The sequence below is a fragment of the Haliotis cracherodii genome, unplaced genomic scaffold (assembly GCF_022045235.1).
Source record: "Haliotis cracherodii isolate W230 unplaced genomic scaffold, xgHalCrac1.p SCAF_7, whole genome shotgun sequence".
Classification (NCBI taxonomy): domain Eukaryota; kingdom Metazoa; phylum Mollusca; class Gastropoda; order Lepetellida; family Haliotidae; genus Haliotis; species Haliotis cracherodii.
In genome coordinates, this window is record NW_027266330.1 from 50,992,625 (window position 1) to 51,016,600 (window position 23,976).

The following is a 23,976-nucleotide window of genomic DNA, read 5'->3' on the forward strand; positions in this document are numbered from 1 at the left end:
TTCCCTAGCAAAATGAAACCTCTTTCTAACCAATCCGAATCAAATATTTTTTAGGAACGTGGTAGAATGACATGCGATGGGCACCATGACCAATATATTAGAGTTAACTCTCCACACACAAACATATAGTGATGATGGTATGACATAACTGAATCAATTGCTTTCATGTTTTTTACATGTTTATATTTCATATTCTGATGATATACAAACAGTGTATGAACATTTTCTCTGTAAACATTCGTCCAGAAAAGATCTTGAAAGGATAAAGCAGCATGGTGATCCTCCAGAAATTACAGTAACTGTATTTGGAGAGTCTGGGTCAGGCAAGTCCTCCCTGTTGAACGCCCTGTTGGATCAGCCATCCCTGTTGCCTACAGCTGGAATGGGACGAGCATGTACATCGGTGGTCATAAAAATAGAAGAAAACAAAACAAGCTCTGATTTTGAAGCGGACATTGAGTTTCTCGCTGAAGAGGTATCAGACATTTATAATATCTAGCTCAATTTCTTACTTAAATATCAAGCGTATTTATGCTGTAGTACATTATCCATCTATCTGCCAACAGTAATGAAAAACATATTGCCTATGAAGATGCAACTCTGCATGGATGATGTCAGCAATTGTGACTGTGTCCTGAGAGCTAACTGATATAGACCTTTTTGTCCATTATTATTATGAATGATATATGATATGACATACGTGTTGATTCCTCGTTTTTTTGTTTTCGTTCTTCCATTACCTTTGACGTATATATGTAGCCATTATTTCTACAAATACATCATTTTGTGTTATTTTGTCTGAAATATCTGGGGTTTCTAAGGTGGCAGTTTGTTCATGTGATCACAGCAAAGACCAACTGAAGTTACAGAAGTCTGATTCACCTCTCATCATTGTCACTATGGCTGCCATACTGAATTTAACCAGTACTTATATATTTTGGCATGCTTTAAGATGAAATAATCATACTGTTTTTGGTGTATATAAATGTGTGTTGCAAATATGGTGGTTTGCCCTTTTCATATTATCTGAAACTTGATATTAGTAAGTTGGAGTATAAAGAAAACAAGATTTGTTTGTTTATCTTTTTTGTGGTACAGTGATTCGTGGTCCTTGTGTCCTATAAACTGTAGTTCAGACCAAATGTAGAAATATATTCAGAGTAAATGCTAGTTACAATAGAACATATTCTTCAGTATTTTAGAGACATGTTTCAAATTCCCACAAGTGAGTGAGTGAGTGTGAGTTAAAATTTAAATAATTTAAATAATTTTATCGGCATTATTTCAACCATATTGTGACGAGACCAAGTTGATATATTCAAAGGTGAGTCATAAATGTAAGGTTATAATTGAAAACATAATTTTCAAACAGTTTTGGGCTTGACAATATTATTTTTACAGTTAAAAACACAGACTATAGGCCACCAGTAACCAAAGCTTGGCCGACTCGCTGGGGATCATGGGGACTTGCAGTACCTTTGCTTCCTGCATGATACCCCACCAGGTTCTACATGATCACTTTAGCTACTGGTGGTTGTGCACAATACAAGCCAATATCAGAAAATACTCAGCAATGAGTTGGCTTAAAATACTGATTGAAGATAGTTACATCGATTATGATGGGATTAAGTGTCACACCGGGGGACAATAATTTTACTGTACTTCAACCTCCTGGGCAGAGCCTTCAATAATGTCAGTTGATAGTAGCATCACACCAAATTTAAAAACAAGCAATTAATTATTCACATACATTTTTTAAAAATTTATTATACAGACCAATTTGTTTCAAGTAACTTAAATTTGATGCCCGTTTACACGATATTTATACTTTGATAATGTGAATAGTTGGCGGTTGCAAAGGCCACACAGTAAAGCAATATATGCTTGACGGGGAACCTTTCATCACAAGGGACACACTGATAAGTTTCGTTCTCATCTGCCATAAGAATATGCGTTGGTAAACTGGCTGTGGCCAATACGACGATGTCGTATAACGATCTCATCATGTCTTGACTGACAACCCAAGTGGTTTGACCGATTGTTTTTCGTGTTTATTGATTCCTACATGGTGCCCCACATCTTTTGCATGAGACCCCGAGTACAACTCTCGATTGCTGGTTTGAAATTACAGTACAGGATACGTAGGGGAGATAATGGTTTGTCAAGGGCTGCTTTAGCTGCAGCATCGGCTTTTGAGTTACCTGTTATGCCTACCTAAAGTCCAAAATGGATCTTTGGGAATTGTATTTTGATCGTAATTGGTTATACATTTTTTGATATACCAACGGATTAGTTTCTGACATTTTTAGCTTAGAGTGAGGTCTTCTTCTGGCTCCACCATCTGCCAGGGAGGAGAAGACAAGACGTCGGGAGGGTGAAATAATATTAAGATCTATTTTAGGTGCAGTAAATTTGAATTCTGATACAAGTACTGGAATAAACTTGGACAGATTTCTTAACAGGTTTTCATATTGAGGGTGGAATTTGATTGCTAGATTGTATTCATTTGAAAACAAGTACATAAACTGATTTAATTACTGTGTGATTTAGGAATGGAAGAAAGAAATCGATGTTTTAAAGCGTGACCTGGGACAGAATGATGGTGACAACGATGAGGATGCTGGTGTGTACGATGAAGCTCATGCAAAGGTTGCTGCAGTGTATGGTGACTTTGAGCCTGAAAACCTCGATACCCTGCTAAATGATGATACTGACACAGCTGAAATGCTTGGAACTGTAATGAAACTGCGTGACTCCAGTGTGAGTATGCCTAAGGGATAAAAAAACAATTAATTGCAAGAATGGGGTCGCATAAGATACAGTTCAAATAGTTTGCACATAGCCGTTTACCCACAAAGAACAAAAGCGAGGAAGAATGATGAAACTTTGTAGTTTTTAGACATCATGGAGTGACGATAAAGAAACAAGCGCTAGACATGATTAGGTCGAGGAGGATTCCGACAGGTTGGTAGTTATCTGAACAAATGAATACATGGTTAAAGGTTAAGCCATTTTTGATAGGCAAACAAGAGAAAAAAATTCAGTCATGTTTCTGCTGGATGTACAAAAATACATTTTGTGAGGACCGTCACACAAAACACATAGCATAATGGGACAGATTCAGCTCATCATTCAGAGTAAACAAAAAGTTAATCCCACAAAGATTTAAGTGAATCAACTGTAAATGATTAGCAGTCTGTTGCAGGTGTATAGCGCCACTCAGTGATTAGCATGACGCCGCCATTAACGTCACGTCATATTCCGTTACGAATCAAGATTTATTTGTCGTTCTTATATTATTGAGTCGTTTTGAAATCTGGGCCAACTATGTCCAGCCGTGCAAGAGTTGTGGCTCCCAAAATCAACCATCAGAAGCCTCATCCAGAAGATGCCCAGAAGTCAGGCAGTAGTCGGCATCCACAGGGAGACATACACACCCAATATAACTTTGATATTACTTGACTGTTAGGCATTCAATGAAATGAACAAAGACGTCCCATTCAGTTTATACGAACCCTACTGTATGTTTGTGTTTCCTAGTTATTTATTACAACAGGATGACGCACACAGAAACTGGAATACTTATTATTATATTTGGATTTTATGTTTAGGTAAGAACCCTGCAGGACAAGATCAGGACATACAGTGAGACAAATGAAGAAGAACGTCAGTTCTGGCCGATAGTTAAGCAAGTTGTTCTGAAAGTACCAGATTCAGGCCTGTGTCGGAGCGGCGTTAAATTGGTGGACCTCCCTGGAGTAGGAGATTCGAACCCAGCAAGGGACAATGTTGCCAGAAAGGTACAGAACGCAGGTGTTATTTGTTGTTTAACGCCACACCCAGCAATATTCCAGCCATATGACGGCGGTCTGTAAATAAACGAATCTGGACCAGACGATCCAATGATTGCGATCGTTGGGATCGATCCATGCAAATGTGATACGTTGACATGCTTCAACCAAGTCAGCGAGTTTGACCACCCGATCCCGTTAGTAGCCTCTTACGACAACCACAGTCGCCTGCTACGGCAAGCATGGGTTGCTGAAGACCTCGTCTACCCCGGATCTTCACGGATCAGAACGCAGATGTAATTGTTTGACTTATGACGCTGCATCACTACCGTTTTTACAGATACTTATATGTACTTTGACATTGCCTTCTTTCAGTACATGGAAACATGTGATGTGCTGCTGATCGTTACGAAAATTCAGAGAGCTGTTGACAACAAAACGGTCAAGAATGCTTTAGGGGACAAACTATTTCGTCAGCTATTGATGGACCACACTAAGACAGTTTTAGCCTGTACACACACAGATGATGTCAACCCGAAAGATGTCATCAGGTAAGTAGAACATCATTTTGAAAATAACCTCGTGTTGAAATAATTGCAGTCACAATAGTTTACTATCTCTACAATAATGTCATCCAGGTCACCCGATAAGTAACATGTATACATGACACTTTTTATGGATGGTAACTTCTTTTATTTTTGCTGTCCATAAAAGAGTAATATATTTATATTTTCCAACTTCTAAATACCTATGAAAGACTTCAAAGAACATGTGGTTTGGAAATTACATTTGCAGCATTGTTAATAATAAATATGCATTGTGAAGTAAATATAACTGTTGTGTATTGTAATAATGCTAAAAAAAGCACATTGATTACTGCAGATTTAGAAATCTTGTTATACCCTCCCTCTCCCCACGAAGTAGGGCGGGGGATATAGTAGTACAAATGTACCCAAAAACTATTTACAAATTAGATTTTGCACTTTGATATAACTGGCCATGATCTTAAATGAGTTCGACTATTGGAGTCTTTAGTTAAATTGTTACAGAGTTATTGCCCTTGCTCCTTGCTTTTCAACTTTGTACACGGGTGGCCTAGTCGTCTAAGGCGCCGCGATTCGCTGTGCAGAGTTGCGTCCCCTGGACACGCCAGAAACCTATGATTGTGGGTTCGAATCCCGGTTCTCCCCGATTGTGTTTCTAGGTTTGTCAGCACCATACCTGTGCTCGTGGGTTTCACCGAAGTGGTAAACGTCTGAGACCTGCATCACTTCGGGCTTTCCTCCCACATTAAGCTGACACGCCGTGATATAACTGGAATAATGTTAAAAGCGGCGTTAAACCCAACTCACTCACTCACTCACTCAACTTTGTAACTGCGTGAAATGGGGACAAGTTTTCTCAGAAACTGCTGAAATTACGTGAATGAAAGTTTGCAAGTGATACTTGTCAAGAATGAGATCGGAAATTGGTGCTGTATATAACCTTTTTACATTATGCCCCTTGTTCAATGCTTTTCAACTAAATGAACGAAAGTCTACATGCTATTCTAAGAGATACTTGTCAAGAATGTGTTCGAAAATTGGTGTTAGTTTAAGCATGGAGCAAGGGCCATAACTATGAAACAGATTATACGGCACCAATTTTCGAACACATTCTTGACCAGTATCTCTTAGAATAGCATGTAAACTTTCGTTCATGTAACTTCAGCAGTTTCTAAGAAAACTTGTCCACGATACACATATTAGGCACTGGTGCATAGTATCTGCAATGGGGACAACTTTTCTCAGAAGCTACTGACGTTACATGAATGAATCTATGAGTTACATTTCAAGACTGTTTTCGAAAACATGTTTTTTTTATATTTTGAGCACAGACAGCTACGGCCCTTGATCCATGTTATTTTACAAAGTGCATAGCGTCTGCAATGTGGACAAGTTTTCTCAGAAACTACTGAAGTCAGCTTATTCAAGAGATACTTATCTAGACGGGGTTATTTTTTTCCATAGGAGCGGCCTTTTGCGTGTAATAATATCGCATACTTGTCAAGAATGTGTTCGAAAATTGGTGTTAGTTTAAGCATGGAGCAAGGGCCATAACTATGAAACAGATTATACGGCACCAATTTTCGAACACATTCTTGACCAGTATCTCTTAGAATAGCATGTAAACTTTCGTTCATGTAACTTCAGCAGTTTCTGAGAAAACTTGCCCACATTACACATATTAGGCACTTAGTGCATAGTATCTGCAATGGGGACAACTTTTCTCAGAAACTACTGAAGTCAGCTTATTCAAGAGATACTTATCTAGACGGGGTTATTTTTTTCCATAGGAGCGGCCTTTTGCGTGTAATAATATCGCATACTTGTCAAGAATGTGTTCGAAAATTGGTGTTAGTTTAAGCATGGAGCAAGGGCCATAACTATGAAACAGATTATACGGCACCAATTTTCGAACACATTCTTGACCAGTATCTCTTAGAATAGCATGTAAACTTTCGTTCATGTAACTTCAGTAGTTTCTGAGAAAACTTGTCCACGTTACACATATTAGGCACTTAGTGCATAGTATCTGCAATGGGGACAACTTTTCTCAGAAGCTACTGACGTTACATGAATGAATCTATGAGTTACTTGTCAAGACTGTTTTCGAAAACATGTTTTTATATTTTGAGCACAGACAGCTACGGCCCTTGATCCATGTTATTTTACAAAGTGCATAGCGCCTACAATGTGGACATGTTTTCTCAGAAACCTCTGAAGTCAGCTTATTCAAGAGATACTTATCTAGACGGGGTTATTTTTTTCCATAGGAGCGGCCTTTTGCGTGTAATAATATCGCATTCTATGATTTGTACTTATAGGACTCCTTTGTTTGTTAATATTCACTTCTATATGAACACACACAAATTAGTATGTGCCCCATGTTGGGGGATAGAAATAACGCTTCTTTCTTGTTGGTAATACTTTGGCCTCCGTTTTTTATACAGACAATATTTGAATAGTGCTGCCATTTAGGGTTTTGTTGACATTTAAAACTACTGACTACATATCTATGAGAGCTATGGTGTAGTGGCACTCTTTTTGGATAATACAGCCCTTTTGCAGTAAAACGGTTTTTTTAGTTAAAAGATCAAATAATATATAGAAGATCATTGTGTCCAACATACGTCATAAGTTATTCTTGTTCCTAACAAAATTATCACGTTTCGATTACCGACTATGTTGGCACAATGACAGTTCTTGCACTATACACGAGGGCATTAAATTGTAACCAACTGAATCCCGTATTATGAAAATTAATGTAAGTACTGCAATGCGTGATGAAGAGTTGAGTTGTTGACACATCGTGATATAACTGACAATCCGTTCAAATCAGTGTTACACCAACCTCACACAGTCATGTATTTGTAGAGTTTGTCTTCACAGAAAACTGAAGTTACCACAGAAAGACGAATGGACCGAGTTAGGTCAACGATACAAAAAGCAGGAGCAAGATTTGCATCAGCAGTTAGCAGATTTAAAGAGGAGTAAACAGGTAAAAAGTAGAAAAAAGTACAAAACAAAATATACCACCATCCATTTCCAGTTACACACAATTACTTTCGGATGGACAATATTCATATATGCAACGTGACTTCAAAACTGTGCTGTGTCGCCAATCCCCTTAAACTAAAGTTACACACTCTTCCGGTTGATAGATATCACTTCCGGTTGGGATACAATATAACTTTACCCTTGGAACATATAGGTCCACGGTGCAACCTCGTGTCATGTCGTCATGATGTCCAGTTTATTTTGTATAGATTAGCATCAAATGGCAAGCTGTGTGGATGTTACTGAATTTCAAAATAATCTCACTTATTTTTCGACGTTTTCTCTTCTAAACATAAGAAATAACTTGAAGAAATATACTGAAGAAACGTTTTTCCTATTATTTGAGTATCAGTTTGATCCAAACACGCATGCACGCACGCCAACAAGCACTCTATATAGTGTTAGTATTGCTGTGTATGTGCTTGCTCTCACTCCTGGAAAACGTGAAATGTTAACAAAGAACTATTTATACCCCTTCGCTTAAAGGTGGGTCGATAGGTCCGGCCTTTTCGTTCCACAGCAAAAAAAGTGTAGGTTTCCGTCTTCCGGAAACCTTCCGGAAACCTTCCGGATACCTTCCCATTTTGGATCCGGCCCGGATACCTTCCGGAAACCTTCCAAAAAAAATGTCAAAATTTGGGGGGTGCATTTTGTTCATTTAAGTGTGAAACACATAAAAAAATTAACTTGAAAATACCAAGCAATTTGAAGGTTGTTGAAGGCATCTGGAAGGTTTCCGGAAGGTTTCCGGAAGGTATCCGGAAGGTATCCGGATGCAAATTTTCTTCATGACTTGCTTCTGGTAAATAATGTTAGCCTGTGCATTACAGGTACCTGTTGTAATATTCTGTGTTATTTTAATGGTAAATATCCTCCTAAAACATTTTTGGAGAAGAAAATTGTTCAATTTCATATTTTGTCCTTTTCGGATGTTAATGGTATTTAATGAACAAACATCAGTTCTTGTATAATGATATCCTTAAATTTCATGTCCAGACTTCCAGTTTGTACTGAGAAAAAGAAAAAGTTACAGGTACCTGTTGTAATATTCTGTGTTATTTTAATGGTAAATATCCTCCTCAAACTGAGATATGTGGGCATGCATTGTTCACAATTTGTTTTGCGACATGGGTCCAATGTGTGAAGCTTATTGCTGGTGTCCGCCACCATGATATTGTTGCAATATTGCTAAAAGTGGCAAAACAGCATTCTCACTCACAAAAAAATGGAAAGTCATTGGCTATGTGCTTTGGCATTTGGCCCTGGTGAGATTAACAGATTAGTTTGGAACGGTATCAGTACTTGTTATATCGGGACAGTGTAGTTTCATGGGAATATAAAACAGAATACAATTGTCCCAAATTGGTGCATAAGACTAATGGCATCCATAGAAAACACCTAAATAAAGTACAGAAAAAATATCAATGTCATTTGTCTACTAAGGTGGAACTACAACTTTTGTTAAGTATTTATAGTAGGAAAACATTCAGGGCATTAGTACATTTCATATTTGTTCAGCACCTATGTTATGGCTGATCAGTATTATATATCTTTATGCTAATGAAGCAAAACAAATCATGTTTTTGGAAAAAAATCTTATTTATTGATTATATGGCATTTCATTGGTACATATCACAAATTGAAATTTGATCAAGCAAGAAGAGGAACTAGCATAAAGTAACCAGTGGTGTTTGCAAGGCCTTACAGAACAGACGCTTCAATGCCATTTTCTAAATAAACAAATTAGTCAAATCTCAGAAGAATTTTATTGAAGAAGAATATCTAAAGTCAATTATGTTTCTGCAGTAAACCACAAAAGTCATTCAGATTTGTATGGTCAGCATCGGTGTACACAACCTGGACATAGTCACAGTGCTTTGGCATAAAGTCATTCAGACTTCATTAGTGTCATAATAAAACCACCTACAGTCACACTGATGTGGCATTATTCATTCAGAATCATCACTTTCTGAGGTGAATCTGTTGGTTGTTATCAGGAGTACTGTTCATCTTCCGGCGAGTCCCTTGTCTGAATTGTGTGAGCAGGATCTTCTTAAATGTAGCTGGTGTGAGATTGTGAAATCCAGGTACCTGAAACATTTCATAACATCTTTAGAAACTTGTTAGTCAAAAGTTATGAAACACACACATATTTACAAATGTTTAAAGTTGTTTTCTCAAACAGTGAGGTATTGACAATTTATCTTGCAACTGATATTTAACCAATCTTTGAACATGTAAATAAGCCATTGCAAACAGTAAAGTGTTCAGAAAATACAAAAATGTATCCGGTCTTCTAAAACAATACCACAAGGTTCACCTGAATTTTGGTTGAATGTTCGCATTACATCAAAATGTAAGGAAGGGTAAACAAGACTATGCAAAACTAAGTTACATAGGTTCTTACATACATAAATACATAAATGCAACTATTCATAATTATCAAAACACATGTCATGTAAGTGATCTCAAAATACAACATAATGAGCGAGTGAGTTGGTATAGTTTCATTCAGCTTGTTAGCAATATTCCAGCTATGGGCTTCACACATTGTACCCATGTGGTGAATTGAACCCGGGTTTCAGAGACTGTTTCACCCACTAGGCTACCCTTGCACACCAAATACAAAAGAAAGTATATTAGGAATTCAGACAATAAATATTCTCACCAAATTCATTAATTCATTAATGGAAGCTATATTGAAATTCAAATTTTGACAAATTAGGATGAGACTGTAGAAGCATTTATCTAAGTTATTATGGATATTAAATATCTACCGTTAATTGGTAGTCCATCATAGACAGTGATAAGAAATTCAACTGAAAAGTACAACCTGAACCATCAACTAAAAACTATGTATATTACATTAAAGGGGCCGGTCATGTATTACCGGTATGTTCTCATTCATTTTTGACACAACCCTCCCTGAAAGAAAATGCAAAGCACTTTATATTTTATTGTCCATTTTGTCAAAAGTCTCCCCTAGAGACTCTCACATTTTAGGGTGACCCTCCCTGTTTGTTCTGATCTGAATTCAAATATTCATGACTCATTATCATATTTTATCATTCATCCTATCTTTTTTGAAAATTAACTAAATAAAGATTAACTATAACATGCAAATCTGCCAAAATATTGGCCTGGCAAAGTTTAAATTAATCATAATTACTGTTATAAAGTTTTGGATCCATCGTCTGTTTCTAAATACAGTGAAACCCAACTTTGACTTGTGTGGCATTGTTGAATCATCTACCCAATGTTCTTTATGCATTGATATGCATCTGCACAGAGTGGTCAAAGTCTGTGTCTGACACATAGTGTGCTACAAGGGAGACATCAGTTTGTGTCTAGCCAAACTGTCTGATAATCTCAAGGGCTGCCTTGGTAGCATCAAGGGATGTAGCTAATCCTAAATAAACATAAAACAAGTGACATCATCTCTTCTACAGAACACATGATCAAAGCCTGCCCCACCTTTGATGTTTATTACCTTGCTACTCTAAAAACAGCTAATTAGCAAAATGAACTCAATGTCAACTCATTGTGGACTAGGGATTAACAGGGCAATTAGTGTCGGGTGGGTATTAGTACTTGCAATTGTCTGTTAATTACTTAATTGAGTAGTGATGGCTTAGTCAGCTGTGCCTTTACAATTGTTATTCAACTTATCGAGTCAGTTTACTATGTACCATGCTTCTTGGGACCAAGGAAATGTATCTTGCTGGATAACAGTTTTTTTCTAATTTATCAGAGATCAGAAATAATAATAATGACGTTTTTGATGTGCATTTCTTTGTTGTGTTCACTAGGATGATGGTGATGGTGTTTGAATTATTAGACACTATTTATTCCAAAAGAGGAATAGGGTTGGTGAAGAGGCAAAGCTTATTTGAACAACATATATATTGATATACAGAAACTGTACAACAAACAGATTAACTGTATTTACAGTTGAAACTATCATGATGCAAATTTTCACTGAATCAAAGTCATATCTTTTCAAGACTCAGATCAGGTTGTAGTGATTGAAGGTCACATTAAACTTGCTAATTTCAAATCATTCATCCCACACTTATGATTTGGTTTGTTGTTTTATGCCGCACTCAAGCAATATTCCGGCTATATGTAAATAATCGAGTCTGGACCAGACAGTCCAGTGATTGACATCATGAGCATCGACCCACACAATTGGGATCAATGACATGCATCAACCAAGTCACCGAGCCTGATCGCAACCTGATGGCGTTAGTCAACTCTTTAGACGAGCATTGTCGCCCGTTACGGAAAGTATTGGGTTACAAATATCCCTTGTAAAACCTTTCAACATGTTCAAATGACACATCGAAAGGCCATTGTGAAAAATTGCACCATGTTAGGATTCTTAAATACAGTTTCAGCTTGACATTGAGTATTTTAAACTTTAAAGTGAAAAATACATTCACAACAGTCGGTGAGTAAATTGGAGTAGGGGAATAATTTCGAAGGTAAACTTGTTTCAACGTTTAACAACTACATGCATTTGTGTTTGTATGAGACGATGTGTGTTTAATTCCATATATTTTACTTCAAAGCATGTTATCACAATAAATTGAGTCGGGTATCGGATTAGTTGGAGTAGAGGCTAATTTCTATTGTAAACCTGTTTTAACATTTCACAATTATTGGTCTTTGCAAGTTATCAATCCTAGTTTAATTTCATTTATTTTACCAAGGTAAAAAAAAAAATAAGGTGTCATTTTCGTCAAGTAATAATCGCCGTTTTCGCTTTCGGCGAGTATTTCGCCAGTCAGTGCTGTTTTGCTAAGGTGTCGTTTCAGCTATAACCCGCTTATTGCACATTATTAGTTTCAATTTATATTTATAATCATTTTAACCACTGTAATAAGTAAAAAAAATGAAATAAAAGTATATAGAAAATAAACAAGCACTTGTTATAAAATGTGCATCCGCAGGCAATATTTATAAGATAATCCTGCATGTAGCTGTGGCCATCACACTGAAGATGCACTTCACTTCTTTTTCATATGTCCAAATTACAATGATTTAAGACAGAATATGTACTATTATGTTAAGGGATATGATCTAAATTCAATTCTATTAGGTAATCCTGAAAGGACGTCAAAAATAAACTTAGAAATTCTTAAATCAGTAGAAGACTACATTCAGCTATCCAATAGGTTTTGTGATTGTACATAGCATCTTAAATTTATAATACTATTCCTTGCCGTATATTGCAGTACACTATTACTACTAAAAATGCGACCTGACAGCGCCGACAACGTAGTTTCTATAATTAGAACATGTATATAATTGTATTCCTTGACTGTATTTTTGTCATATCATATTGTATTCTAATTCTGGAGCGGTATTCAAATAAGTTTTTGCTTGTTTACCCATCCAGTTCACATATAAATGTTTAAAACAATATTTAGTAAACAAATAATTTAAACTCATGCCACAACATAGCGTGTGAAGACGATAGACCACTGAAAAGAGCATATATATGCACATCCAATGACCCCTGACATCACAAGGCATTGTTTTGCCAGGGTGTCAGGCAACAGAATACTACGAATTACATCACAGGGTACTGTGACCTGTTTGAAAAGTTAGGTACTGTATTCTAAAGGTAGGCCCAAAATTCTAGACAATCCAGTGATTGATATTGTGAACATCAATCCACACTGTTAGATGGTCACTGTCAGATGCCATGAACCAGGTCACTGAGCCTGATCACCTGATCTATTAGGTTATCTCTTATGGGTGAGGCTAAAACGGCACCTCAGCAAAATGTCACTGATTTCTCCAACGAAAACAGCACCTTGATTTGGCAAAAAGGGCTACTAATTGTTGTCTGTTATCTGGAGAGACATGTTGATTCCTGGCCGAAATATATATAAATGAAATTTCTATAAAAATACTATTTATTTCCTACTTACTAAAATAAATATGACATATATAGTATACCTGTTGTCCAGTTTCTTGACATTTTCGCCAGACTCAGGTTCAGCTTGACATTGAGCTAATCTGAGTAAAGCTACTTAAAACTTCAAAGCATGTGATCTTTCAATGATAAGTTTAGTTGCACCTCCCAATCAGAATCATGAGTAAATTTGAGCAGAGGCTAATTTCTAATGTAAACTATTTTTAGGTGACTAACATTTAACAATTATTTGTGTTTGCAAGTTTAATTGCATTTATTTTACTTCAAAGAAATCAAAGCATATTATATTTTCACAATAAGTTTAGTTGCGTCTCCAAATCAGAGTCGGCAAGTAGATGCTAGTTTTTAATGTAAACCTTTTTGAAAATTTCTCAGTTATTTGTGTTTACAAGTGACCATGCAAGTTTAATTTCATGTATTCGGGCATATTCAGACCCAAGGTATAAAAAATAACAAGGTGCTGTTTTCACCAGGCAATAGTAGGCGAGGTACTATTTCCCTTTATAGTATTACCCTCTCTTACAACTAGCATAGGTTGATGGGGACCAATTCCAACCCGGAATCCCCAAATGAGTGGGTATGGTTTTACGCTGTTTTTAGCAATACCACAGCAAGGGACACCTGACATAGACTTCACACACTGTACCCATGACAGGAATCGAACCTTGGTCTTCAGCACTTCAACCACTATGCTACCCCACCGCCCAAATTCCCAACATGATAAAGTTGTCATCACGGTATTCTTCAAAAAGTTCAAGTGAAAATATCCATACCTTTCAAATGTCTTATCTTCCACTTCACTATGTTCACTGTTGCAAAACTCCTGTCATTTAATTTGTTCTTGATTATTCACACCTGCAAAAGTAAGTTTAGTCGGTACGGTATGAACTAAAAAAATGAGTCACTATAGAGTATCTAGATAAAGGAATACAAGTAAGCAAACATATTTCTACATCATATACATTAGCAAGGATTAACATAAATTAGGTAGATTGCTTATCCTACAAAAATTAAATCACACATTTACTAACATATATAACACAGAATAAGTGGCTTACAGAAGATAAATAACTTTAATACGTGATCAATATGATTAACATATTCCTTACCTGAATCAGAGACCATATAACAGTCTATGTATTATGGTCTCTGTCTGAATATGTCACATCTTCAGCTCCCTGCAATCAGGTTGTGAAACATTTCTGCTGTAGGAACATTACATCCGCTGGGATATCCCTTGTCACACTGCCTGGCATGGTAGGCAAGCGCATATTCCATACACCACATAGGTATACTTCCTAATACACACTGTCGAAATCCCCGCGGCTCCCAATATGGCCTGTATGAACTGTAATCGGCCAACCTCGTCTCTTTCCGTAACTGCTGCAGAAATGACCGCTCGTCATTCGTGACCAACTCGTGTTATTCCGGGACAAGCAAGTCTACCCATAATTCCCTGTATGGCCGAGGGCGCCATTTTGGAACACAATTGTAAACAAACACTCAAACCTCGTGTACTCGATGTACACCGTGATGCTTGATTGCGATATGCTTACCTCGTGTATCGATACATTGTTCTCAATCACCCGTAACTCGGAAATCCCGGTCGAAATCCACCTGAGCCATCCACAACGAGGACGTCAAGTATTTCGAAAACTCGATTGACAGCCGAAGGTAGGGATTCCGGGACTTTCAATATATATTTAAAATAGACTGCAATTTGTGTGCTCATTTCTGCATATGAACGTAATAAAGCGAAAACATGTAAAAATATATAGTGTTACCATTTATTAGTGCCATACAGGTCCTTTCTGAAACAACGTCTACTCGGAGCCTTCTCCTGTCGCTGAGGCGATCTGAAAGTTATACCGGAAGCTGATATTAGAAGGGAGATAACTCTAAGTTTCGCGTAAATGAGGGAGCATACGTTTTGGCAAAAACATATCGCACAGACTGCCAAAACAGAAATACAAACTGGAGAAACATTTCCTCTGATAATGTGAAGATATGTGACTAGGATGTCCACACACATCTACATAAGAAATCTGTGAAAAATGTATATATATTAATAATAGAAAAGATGAGATGTAATGACACATATCAATTATGCAGATAAGTATTAAGTGATAATAAAGTTGCATACACACATTTAGAGTAAAGTTGTAAATATCCGGCACAATATAGTAATAATAAAATATAAAAATATATATATAACACACAGAGAGACACGTAACGTATATAGATGTATGACATATATATATATATATATATATATATATATATATATAGATGTATGACATATATATATATAGATGTATGACATATATATATAGATGTATGACATATATATATAGATGTATGACATATATATATATATACACGCACACACACAAAACGATATATATGTAGTGGCACGCATAAGGGAATCAGTAATAATGAAGTGGATATGAAATGAAATAGGTATGTGAAGAAAAAATGTGTATTGGTTACAAAAGAACCTGCCCAATGTGCCAGAGGGTTTGGTGGTGGTGATAATACAATATCATGAAACTTACGCTGGGCAAAATGTGCAGATCGCCTTTCTCCAGATCGTCAAATAAAGTGAATGTGTACACTTTTTCTGGTTCATTGTCGTAGACGATATTGTGCCATTTTAAATAGCCTGGTACCTGGGAAATTACCATCCCCGGAAACCACTGTAAATTACCCTCCACATCCCAGACATGATTCACCCTCTCGCCCACAAGAATACTCCTAGAGGAACCCTCACCGGTGTTGTTAGAAGCTGCCAGACATATTAAACATTTCAGATTGTTAGTGAGAGTTGAAAGGTCAAATGCTTTTTTATTGTTAGAAAACTGTAAGAGAAGAGGATTTTCGGGTTTTTGTTTTAAAACTTTATTTCGGAAACGAATCTGACACTTCAGGGCCTCCATACGCTCCTTCTTTGACCGATATTTAGTCAAACGGTTGTCCACTTCATTGTGCGACTGCCACAGTCCATGTATCATGATTGACTCTAGGTTGGCATCATGTTTACTTTGCTGTCTTTTAAGTTTACGCGCAACTTCCTCTTGTTTGCGTTTGAGGGCATCCTGCTTTTGTTGGTGAATAATTAATCTGCGATGTTTAAATTGAGCGAGGGATGTTTTTTTAAGTTTTGAGGCATGGTTGAGGACATTGTGTTGTGAATCATGTGATAGAGTGGCTATCCACTCATTAACCCTGTTGAAATTGAAAATGATGTGTGATTCCTGAGTGTAAACGGATGAAGATGGTTTGTTGTGCTTTATGTGATCCAACTGACCAAATACAGATTCCGGGAGTTTGTTGTGTTTTAAAGATGACGTGCAATGTGGATGTGATTGGGAAGTTTTGTTCCAATGAATGCCACCAGGGAGCTGATCTGCCAGAAGGCGCTGTAGAAGTGATGTGATGTCTGGTATGATATTCTCCAAGATGAGGTGGGTGGTGACGTCATTATGGCATGACGTTGTGAGGGCTTCCAACACAGAATCTGGTTTGTCTGTGGGTTTCTTCTCGTATGGAAGAACCTCGACATCCCCTCTCATAAAACTTGGAATGTCCAGTGACCTGAGCCGGTTGATGAGTGTGTCATATAAAATATTCATATCTAGGATTGTCCTGTCCTTGGCCTCAAGAATACGCCAAAGTGGTTTCGTGAGCAACTTATCCAAGAGACCAAGGGCACGACATCCGGATATGCAGAGCTCAGATTCCAATGATGTTGAAATGCATGTCAAAAGACGGTTCCTTGTTTCTGGAGTGAAACATGTATGTAAAAAATCTTTCAGGTCATCATATACATGGTACACTTCAGCTGCATTGTGAAAGAGGATGTTAAAGCGATTGCCACGAAAGTTGGTAAAATTCGTTTTCCTACCTCTGGAAGTAAGAAATATGTTGACACTTTCGTAGCAACCGCTTTTCTCATCCCCTCCTCTGGAAAAAGCTTTGCACGCCATGCGGACCAAGTCTATGACAGATGATGTTGGAGGTTTTGTATTTTGTTCTTTACATTCAAACTCAAGCAAAGTGTTGGTGCATTGATCAGCCATGTTAACAAGAAGATGTAGTCCACAAAAATAGTTGTCAATGTGCCCCATATCTACTTGTTCCTCCTGGGACAACGAATCCCACTCCCTTTCAATTACAGGCAACACATCTTTTTTCTATTCTGTTAATAATGTATTGAAAGCCTTCTCTGTAGCTGCACGGTCTGACATTGTATTTTTTATATTGGCAATGATATATGGCCCTTTACCTGACATGACATTGACATCATCAATGATTTCTTTTAATGTGTTTACGGTTGTCTGAGCGGACTTGTTTGCAATTGCACGCATTCCAAGGATTGTTGGAGTTAGGTGCTCATTCGTAACCACATATGTCTGAAATTGTTGTCCATGTTTGGATGTCTCATCAGTGTATAGTGTGGTATGAGTGTCCTTGGTGATTGTCGCATCCATATGGGCGTGGCTCAGGGGCAATCTCATTGTTGCTATGTCTGCGACACAGGTTTTTTGGAGCAGGGCGTCTGCTTTTAATCCAACGAGATTTAATATGGCTTCCATGACATTAGGGACGTGATCATACCCTACATTTTCTGCCAAAAGTGTCAAAACACACATCTTTGTTTCATTGGTGTACCTATTACCATTCTTTAAGGAAATTCTGCCTTTGTGAAAAGTTACATCATTCAACATGTTTTCTTCACAAATACTTTTCTCTATATCTTTTCTCAACTTACAGCAGTTTGTGCATTCCTTCTTTAAGGTCTGTGTTTGTTTGCAATAACTGTTCACCTTTTCATTTCTTATTTTTTTTAGTTTCATTACTCTCTTTCGGTAAATATTTACCTGATTTGATTTATAAAGAATTTGTGCTTTCATCTTCTTTACCTGCCTTTCAACATTACGTATTTTTGCCTTTATGGTTATGTTTTCCTCATACAATTTCTGCATATTAATCTTGAGAAATGTTATGTCCCTAGTGGATTGTTCTGACATGAACTTTAATTGATTTGGGGTTTTATTCAACTTTACTTGAACACTCTGTGTACATGGTGTAAGTACATGCAATTTTGAAGACTGAACTTCAGGAGAAAGCATTATTTCTTTTTGTACGTGACCATGTTGAGGTTCTATTTCCACTAGAGGTTCTGTTTGGGGGATACTGTTTTGAGGTACATGTACATAAATGGAGTTGCTGGCGTTCTCGGTGCTTTTACAATAGGCATGGTCTTGTGCAAAGTGCTGCAAGGGAGTGGAATCAGGTAGTGCTATAGGAATATCAGTTGCCAGAGGGGTTGTATTGGGTGATGTTGGTAACTGGAAAGGGGTGAAAAGGAACTGTGTCAAATTATTTATAAGTGTAGGAGTTTTCTTTTTGCCGAGCTTCTTTTTGGTTGCAATAATCTTTTGAACATACCGGCGGAGGTATTGGTCGCATATTCGGACGTACTTTCCACCCGATATAATGGTAAGCCATGTATTAAAAGTGCCCCAATTTGGCTTCAAGCGTTCTAGCTCTATTACTAAACCATTGGTGATTTTTGAGGTACTGAGCCGCTCCAGCTTGTCTGAAGCTGGCGAAGCAATAAAGGCATTTAAGCCAAGTTGTTTAAGTTGGGGGAATTCCATGAGCTGCAAAATGTATGATATCAGTTGATATGACATTATTTAATATGTATACTAATCATACAGCACGTACTTTTAACTCAACTATTAAACATACATTGTCAGGGCATTTATATCGGAATCACGTGGAGAGATACATATAAAGTGAAAAGTTGTATTTACCCCTCAGTTGCTATTGCGTTAAAGCAGATGCTGTTTGATCTCTGGAGGTACGGTATGATCAGCTAACGGTATTACAGAATCTGAAAAAACAATAATAATATACCATTACGTTTGTAACATAGGCACATTTTAAGGCTCCTTATCTCCATATGTATCTATAACATGAAATGTTAATACAAATAAATATGATTATGATGTGGTTTTCTGTTATGTCCACAATTATTCTTTACCTTATTGTATGTTTTCATGCACTTGCCACACTAGTTTTAAGTAAGTATGGATATAGACAACATATGCACTTGTTACAGATTTAATCAATTATAATCTGCTTCAACATACGTTAGCCAGTGGACAAGTGCAGGTTTGGGCGAAACTAGCCTAGGTGTCTTGCTGTTCACAGACAGCCAACAGGTAGGAAAATCTGAAACAATAATGACACATGTTAATAACGTGCACAACTTATCCTATGCTCTAAATGAAGAAGAAAAAAAGGGAGGTACATTTTGTTATAGTTATATACATGTTATTATGTACAAAACAATATGAAACACGTCTGTGTAATGAATTATAATCTGTTTCAACATACGTTAGCCAGTGGACAAGTGCAGGTTGGAGTGAAACTAGCCAAGGTGTATTGTTGTTCACAGAGAACAAACAGGTAGGATAATCTGAAACAATATTGACAGATGTTAATAACTTTCAGAAATGTCGCAACGCACTGAATGTTACAAATACTTTCATTTATGGAGTTCAATAATTTTATAGGAATATATGTATTTTTAATAATATTTTAAATATTTCTTTTAAATACATTACAGTACGTATAAATATACGTTTACCTTTGGCAAATGCACTTTCTGAAGTGGACGTCAAGAGTTGTAGGTGGTCAGTACACACTGGAAACGCCTGAATAATATGGGAATTCTTTTTATCGTGTGTAAGTACATTGTCTCGATTTGTATACATGTAGGATTGTGTTGTAGCAATTAGAATATTCTTACCACTGTTATGAATTAACCTCCTTGTAAATTATATGTATTCCATATAAACATGTGTTTTTTGGTCTATACACACTGACAGCTATTGTGGTGGTTGTGTTAATTCAGCTTGACGTCTTCGTTGTCAGCATTCGGATGACACCTACAGGGCACAGACAGCAAACATAGTGCCACGGTGATAATGCAGTTAACGAATATTCATTACATTTTCTATTGCTTTTATGTTCTCTATACGCTATTATATTAATATAATTGTTTTCAATGAACGTGTCGATTTTGCATCCTTTTGCACATGGCTTTTTTATGGAAATTTTATGTCAGTTTACAAAACCATAATACATTGCAGGGCATTTATCCTCGTACACATATTATGATGCACCTTTGATATATTCTGTTGCCACACACATTATCTTCATTGCTTAACCACGTCTCAATGAACCCACAATCGCCTAAAAAAATTCATATGTCATAGGTCGTCTAATTATCTGTGCTATTTTACGTGCGATTCAAACAATTAACAAATAATGACTGCTCCCCATGTCTGCGCATGCGTTTAACGGCGCTAGAACAGATGTGACACAACATGAAATTCGCGGATATTATGAAGGCTTAGTTAGTAAGTAATTAATTAAGTTGGGGTGTTATATTGTTTTCATTGTATTTTTCTGAGTACTTACTCTCGTTAGACAAGGAAAATCGACTGTAGCTTGGCGGAACAAGTGCGGAGTGGCTACAACATGTGCTTGTCAGTGCTCTCTCCAACTGAGGTTGTCAGCATTTGCACGTTCGTCACAGCACAGTTCGTCTGTCTCGTGCGCCACGTAATATCGTCTGGGTTGAGGCTTAATATCATTTCCATATTCAATCGGAAGTAGTTATACGTCATCATTTCATTCAGATGTCATTTGCCAGCGGAATCCCTACCCATGGTCTGTCGAGCAGTTTCTGCAGCAGTAACAAAGCGATCTTGAAGATGCTGTCGCACAATCTGACGATCTGGTGACCCTTGGTCTTCCACTACTTGGTTGGTCATCTGTAGTGTTGGTGGTCTGGTACCGTTTTTGCGGGTGCCTGTATAAGGTCCTTAGGTGGACCTGAAATGCACTGGCTACTTGCCAGCTTGCAATCGTCCGAGGGCTTGGTGTCGCTGATTTCTCGTCAATCTTGGCATGTGGTAGCAATTCAATAACGAATGAATGTTATCCGATCTGGTCGGATTTTTATAGGGCAAGAAAGGGGGGAACGCATGTGCATTTCAATTTGCACGGAACTCACGTGCATCGGGTTACCATGGCTGTTGCCGTGATGCGTTTGGGCGATCGGTTTTATTGTCATCTCCTTTGTTTTTTATCATCAAATTTCATTTTTCCGGACAAGGTGATGTTAAATTTTAGAAACTTTGACAAAAATTACCCAGATATTTAAATGACAACATGCAATGTTACTTCGGGTGACGTTTCTTTTGCAGTTCAGTAAATATGAATGACCAGCAGGGTGATATATACTAGCTAGTATGTACTAAACACATAATGTAACATGTGAATAAGTATAATATATGTGAATAAGTACAATAATAAGACACAGAAATTTTGTCAATGCTTTTGGGAAAGCCTGTGTAAGTCTATGTCTCGTGAACCACGGTACTATCAGATAAAGGACAGTCGCTAAAGGACAACACAGCTGTTGCTGAAAGGGGATATAAACAATAACATAGTGATGTGGGTCAGCTAACTGACAGGGCGGTCGGGTAGCCTGGTAGTTAAAGCGTTCGCTCGTCACGCCGAAGACCCGGGTTTGATTCCCGATATGGGTACAATGTGTGAAGCCCATTTCTGGTGTGCCCCGCCGTGATATTGCTGGAATATTGCTAAAAGCGGCGTAAAACCTCACTCACTCACTCACTCACTCACTCACTCACTCCTGTATCATGTATGTTCGAAACGCATTGGTTGAATGTAGCTTAATGTACCGTTACATTGAACTATAACAGATGCGTTTAGAATATCATAGAGACCGGCGGACAAATTTATATTTTTGGTAAGGTTACTTATGTTTATTCTTAAAGATAGAATAATTGAGTATGTATTTTAGTATTTATGACACAAACGTATTTCAGTGCCAAGCACTTATGTACAGCTGGACGTCGATAACAGTAGACTCGACCAGAGACCGGAGTACCGATGGACGTGCCTTAGGGCAAGTTGGAGACCGATCGCTAGCGCGAGTCCAAGCGGCAGTTTCACGCGAGACTGTGCGAGATTCTCAGATTTACGAGATTTTCGTGAATTGACTAATCAGCCTTCCAAACCTTCACATATAAACGTTGAATTATGTCAGTTTTCCTGATTTGCAAAGTACATTTGTTAAATATAAGTAAGTATATGTATACGTTGACATTTTGCGAATTAACGAAAGGAAATATCGTCCAACATCCCATTGTTCTATCGTACAAAAAAAATGGCGGCATGCGAGAAATTCACAATTTATCCATTTTCCAGTACAAATTGCTCCATTAAGTATATAACAAAGTCCTTAGATACTGGCGTCAATCGGAAGATTTATTCTGTTTCTTTGTAGTTGCATAGTTTATTTCGTTATTTATGTCAGTGTTTTAAACAGGACGTCCACCAGAAAGTAGCCCTAAAATTATTACTTCATTACCTTTCTAACCACACTTCATTACCCTACATCTTACGGAACATGTATCTCGGTTAAACATCGTTATAAAACGCTAAAAATAGATTTCAATATTTAACTTTATTTTGTGCATGCAGCTATGCAGACACAAATCTTATTAAATAATTTACTCATGTTCAGGGGGCATGGGTGGCCCAGTCGTCTAAGGCGCCGCGATTCGCTGTGCAGAGTTGCGTCCCTTGGGCACGCCAGAAACCTTTGATTGTGGGTTCCAATCCCGGTTCACCCCGATTATGTTTCTAGGTTTGTCAGCACCATACCCGTGCTCGTGGGTTTTACCGAAGTGGTAAACGTCTGAGACCTGCATCACTTCGGGCTTTCCTACAACATTAAGCTGACACGCCGTGATATAACTGGAATACTGTTAAAAGCGGCGTTAAACCCAGCTCACTCACTCACTCACTATAAAGATAAATAATCAGAACTAATTAGGATATCAGTGAACAAAATTGTTATTGTTATAATGCAGAAATAATTCACATCTTTAGATTAGTATTATATCTACCTAAATACCACTTTATAGTGTCTCAGATCGCTGTACTTAAAGAAAACAAGGTGCTCAAAGTGAAGTCCTTTTCCCTTTACATTCTCAACATAGTCTCTATCAGAAGTGTTTGTCTTGTGTTGGGTCTGACTTGGCCCGGGCTGTCAAAATCAACTTTAAACACACAGATGTATCTTCAAATCTATAGATTAGTGTTATATCTACCTATATACCACTTTATAATGTCACGGTACATCGTATTTAAAGAAATAAGGTGCTCAAAGTCAAGCATTTTTACTGTATTTTCTTAAGAAATTCTATGTCAGAAGTGTTCGCGTATTGTTGTGCTTAAATCACTTGGACATTGTTTAGCTTCATAAACTGTTCATAAGAAACATGTCAGACAGCTTTGACATCATTGATGACTTAGTCTTATGAGATGTGTAAACCTTAGGGGAAATGAGCTCAAGTAAATACAGAAACAGAGGGTCTAAAATTGCCACAGTGTTAGGCCCGAAAGTCTATTTAGGATTTAAATTGTGATTAAGGAAGTAGAGGGTAGAGAGAGTACAAGGTAACAAATCTTAACAAAACCTACCTGCCAAGTGCTAGTTCGTTCGTATCCGTAATCCGTCAAAAAC

At 37.4% G+C, this 23,976-nt stretch overlaps 1 protein-coding gene and 1 long non-coding RNA gene across 7 annotated transcripts in view; one reads left to right on the forward strand and one right to left on the reverse strand.

The window, feature by feature from the left end:
- Nucleotides 1-23,976, forward strand: part of LOC139447720 (nuclear GTPase SLIP-GC-like) — a 115,982-nt gene that overhangs the window by 5,707 nt on the left and 86,299 nt on the right. For 2 of the 6 annotated variants that reach the window (XM_071229181.1, XM_071229184.1), the window contains 4 exons: nucleotides 247-475; nucleotides 2,551-2,760; nucleotides 3,612-3,800; nucleotides 4,167-4,342. The exons of 2 other annotated variants lie outside the window; for them this stretch is intronic. In XM_071229181.1, coding sequence (XP_071085282.1) covers nucleotides 247-475; nucleotides 2,551-2,760; nucleotides 3,612-3,800; nucleotides 4,167-4,342 — 804 coding nt within the window. Of the gene's footprint in view, nucleotides 1-246; nucleotides 476-2,550; nucleotides 2,761-3,611; nucleotides 3,801-4,166; nucleotides 4,343-7,309; nucleotides 7,332-23,976 lie in introns of those variants that run through there. 2 more of the 6 variants (XM_071229187.1, XM_071229183.1) reach the window with 2 other exon arrangements.
- Nucleotides 9,060-14,520, reverse strand: LOC139448540 (uncharacterized). The gene is made up of 3 exons (XR_011652095.1): nucleotides 14,444-14,520; nucleotides 14,108-14,189; nucleotides 9,060-9,481 (listed from the first exon to the last, which is right to left on the reverse strand). It is a non-coding gene; the product is annotated as an uncharacterized lncRNA (long non-coding RNA).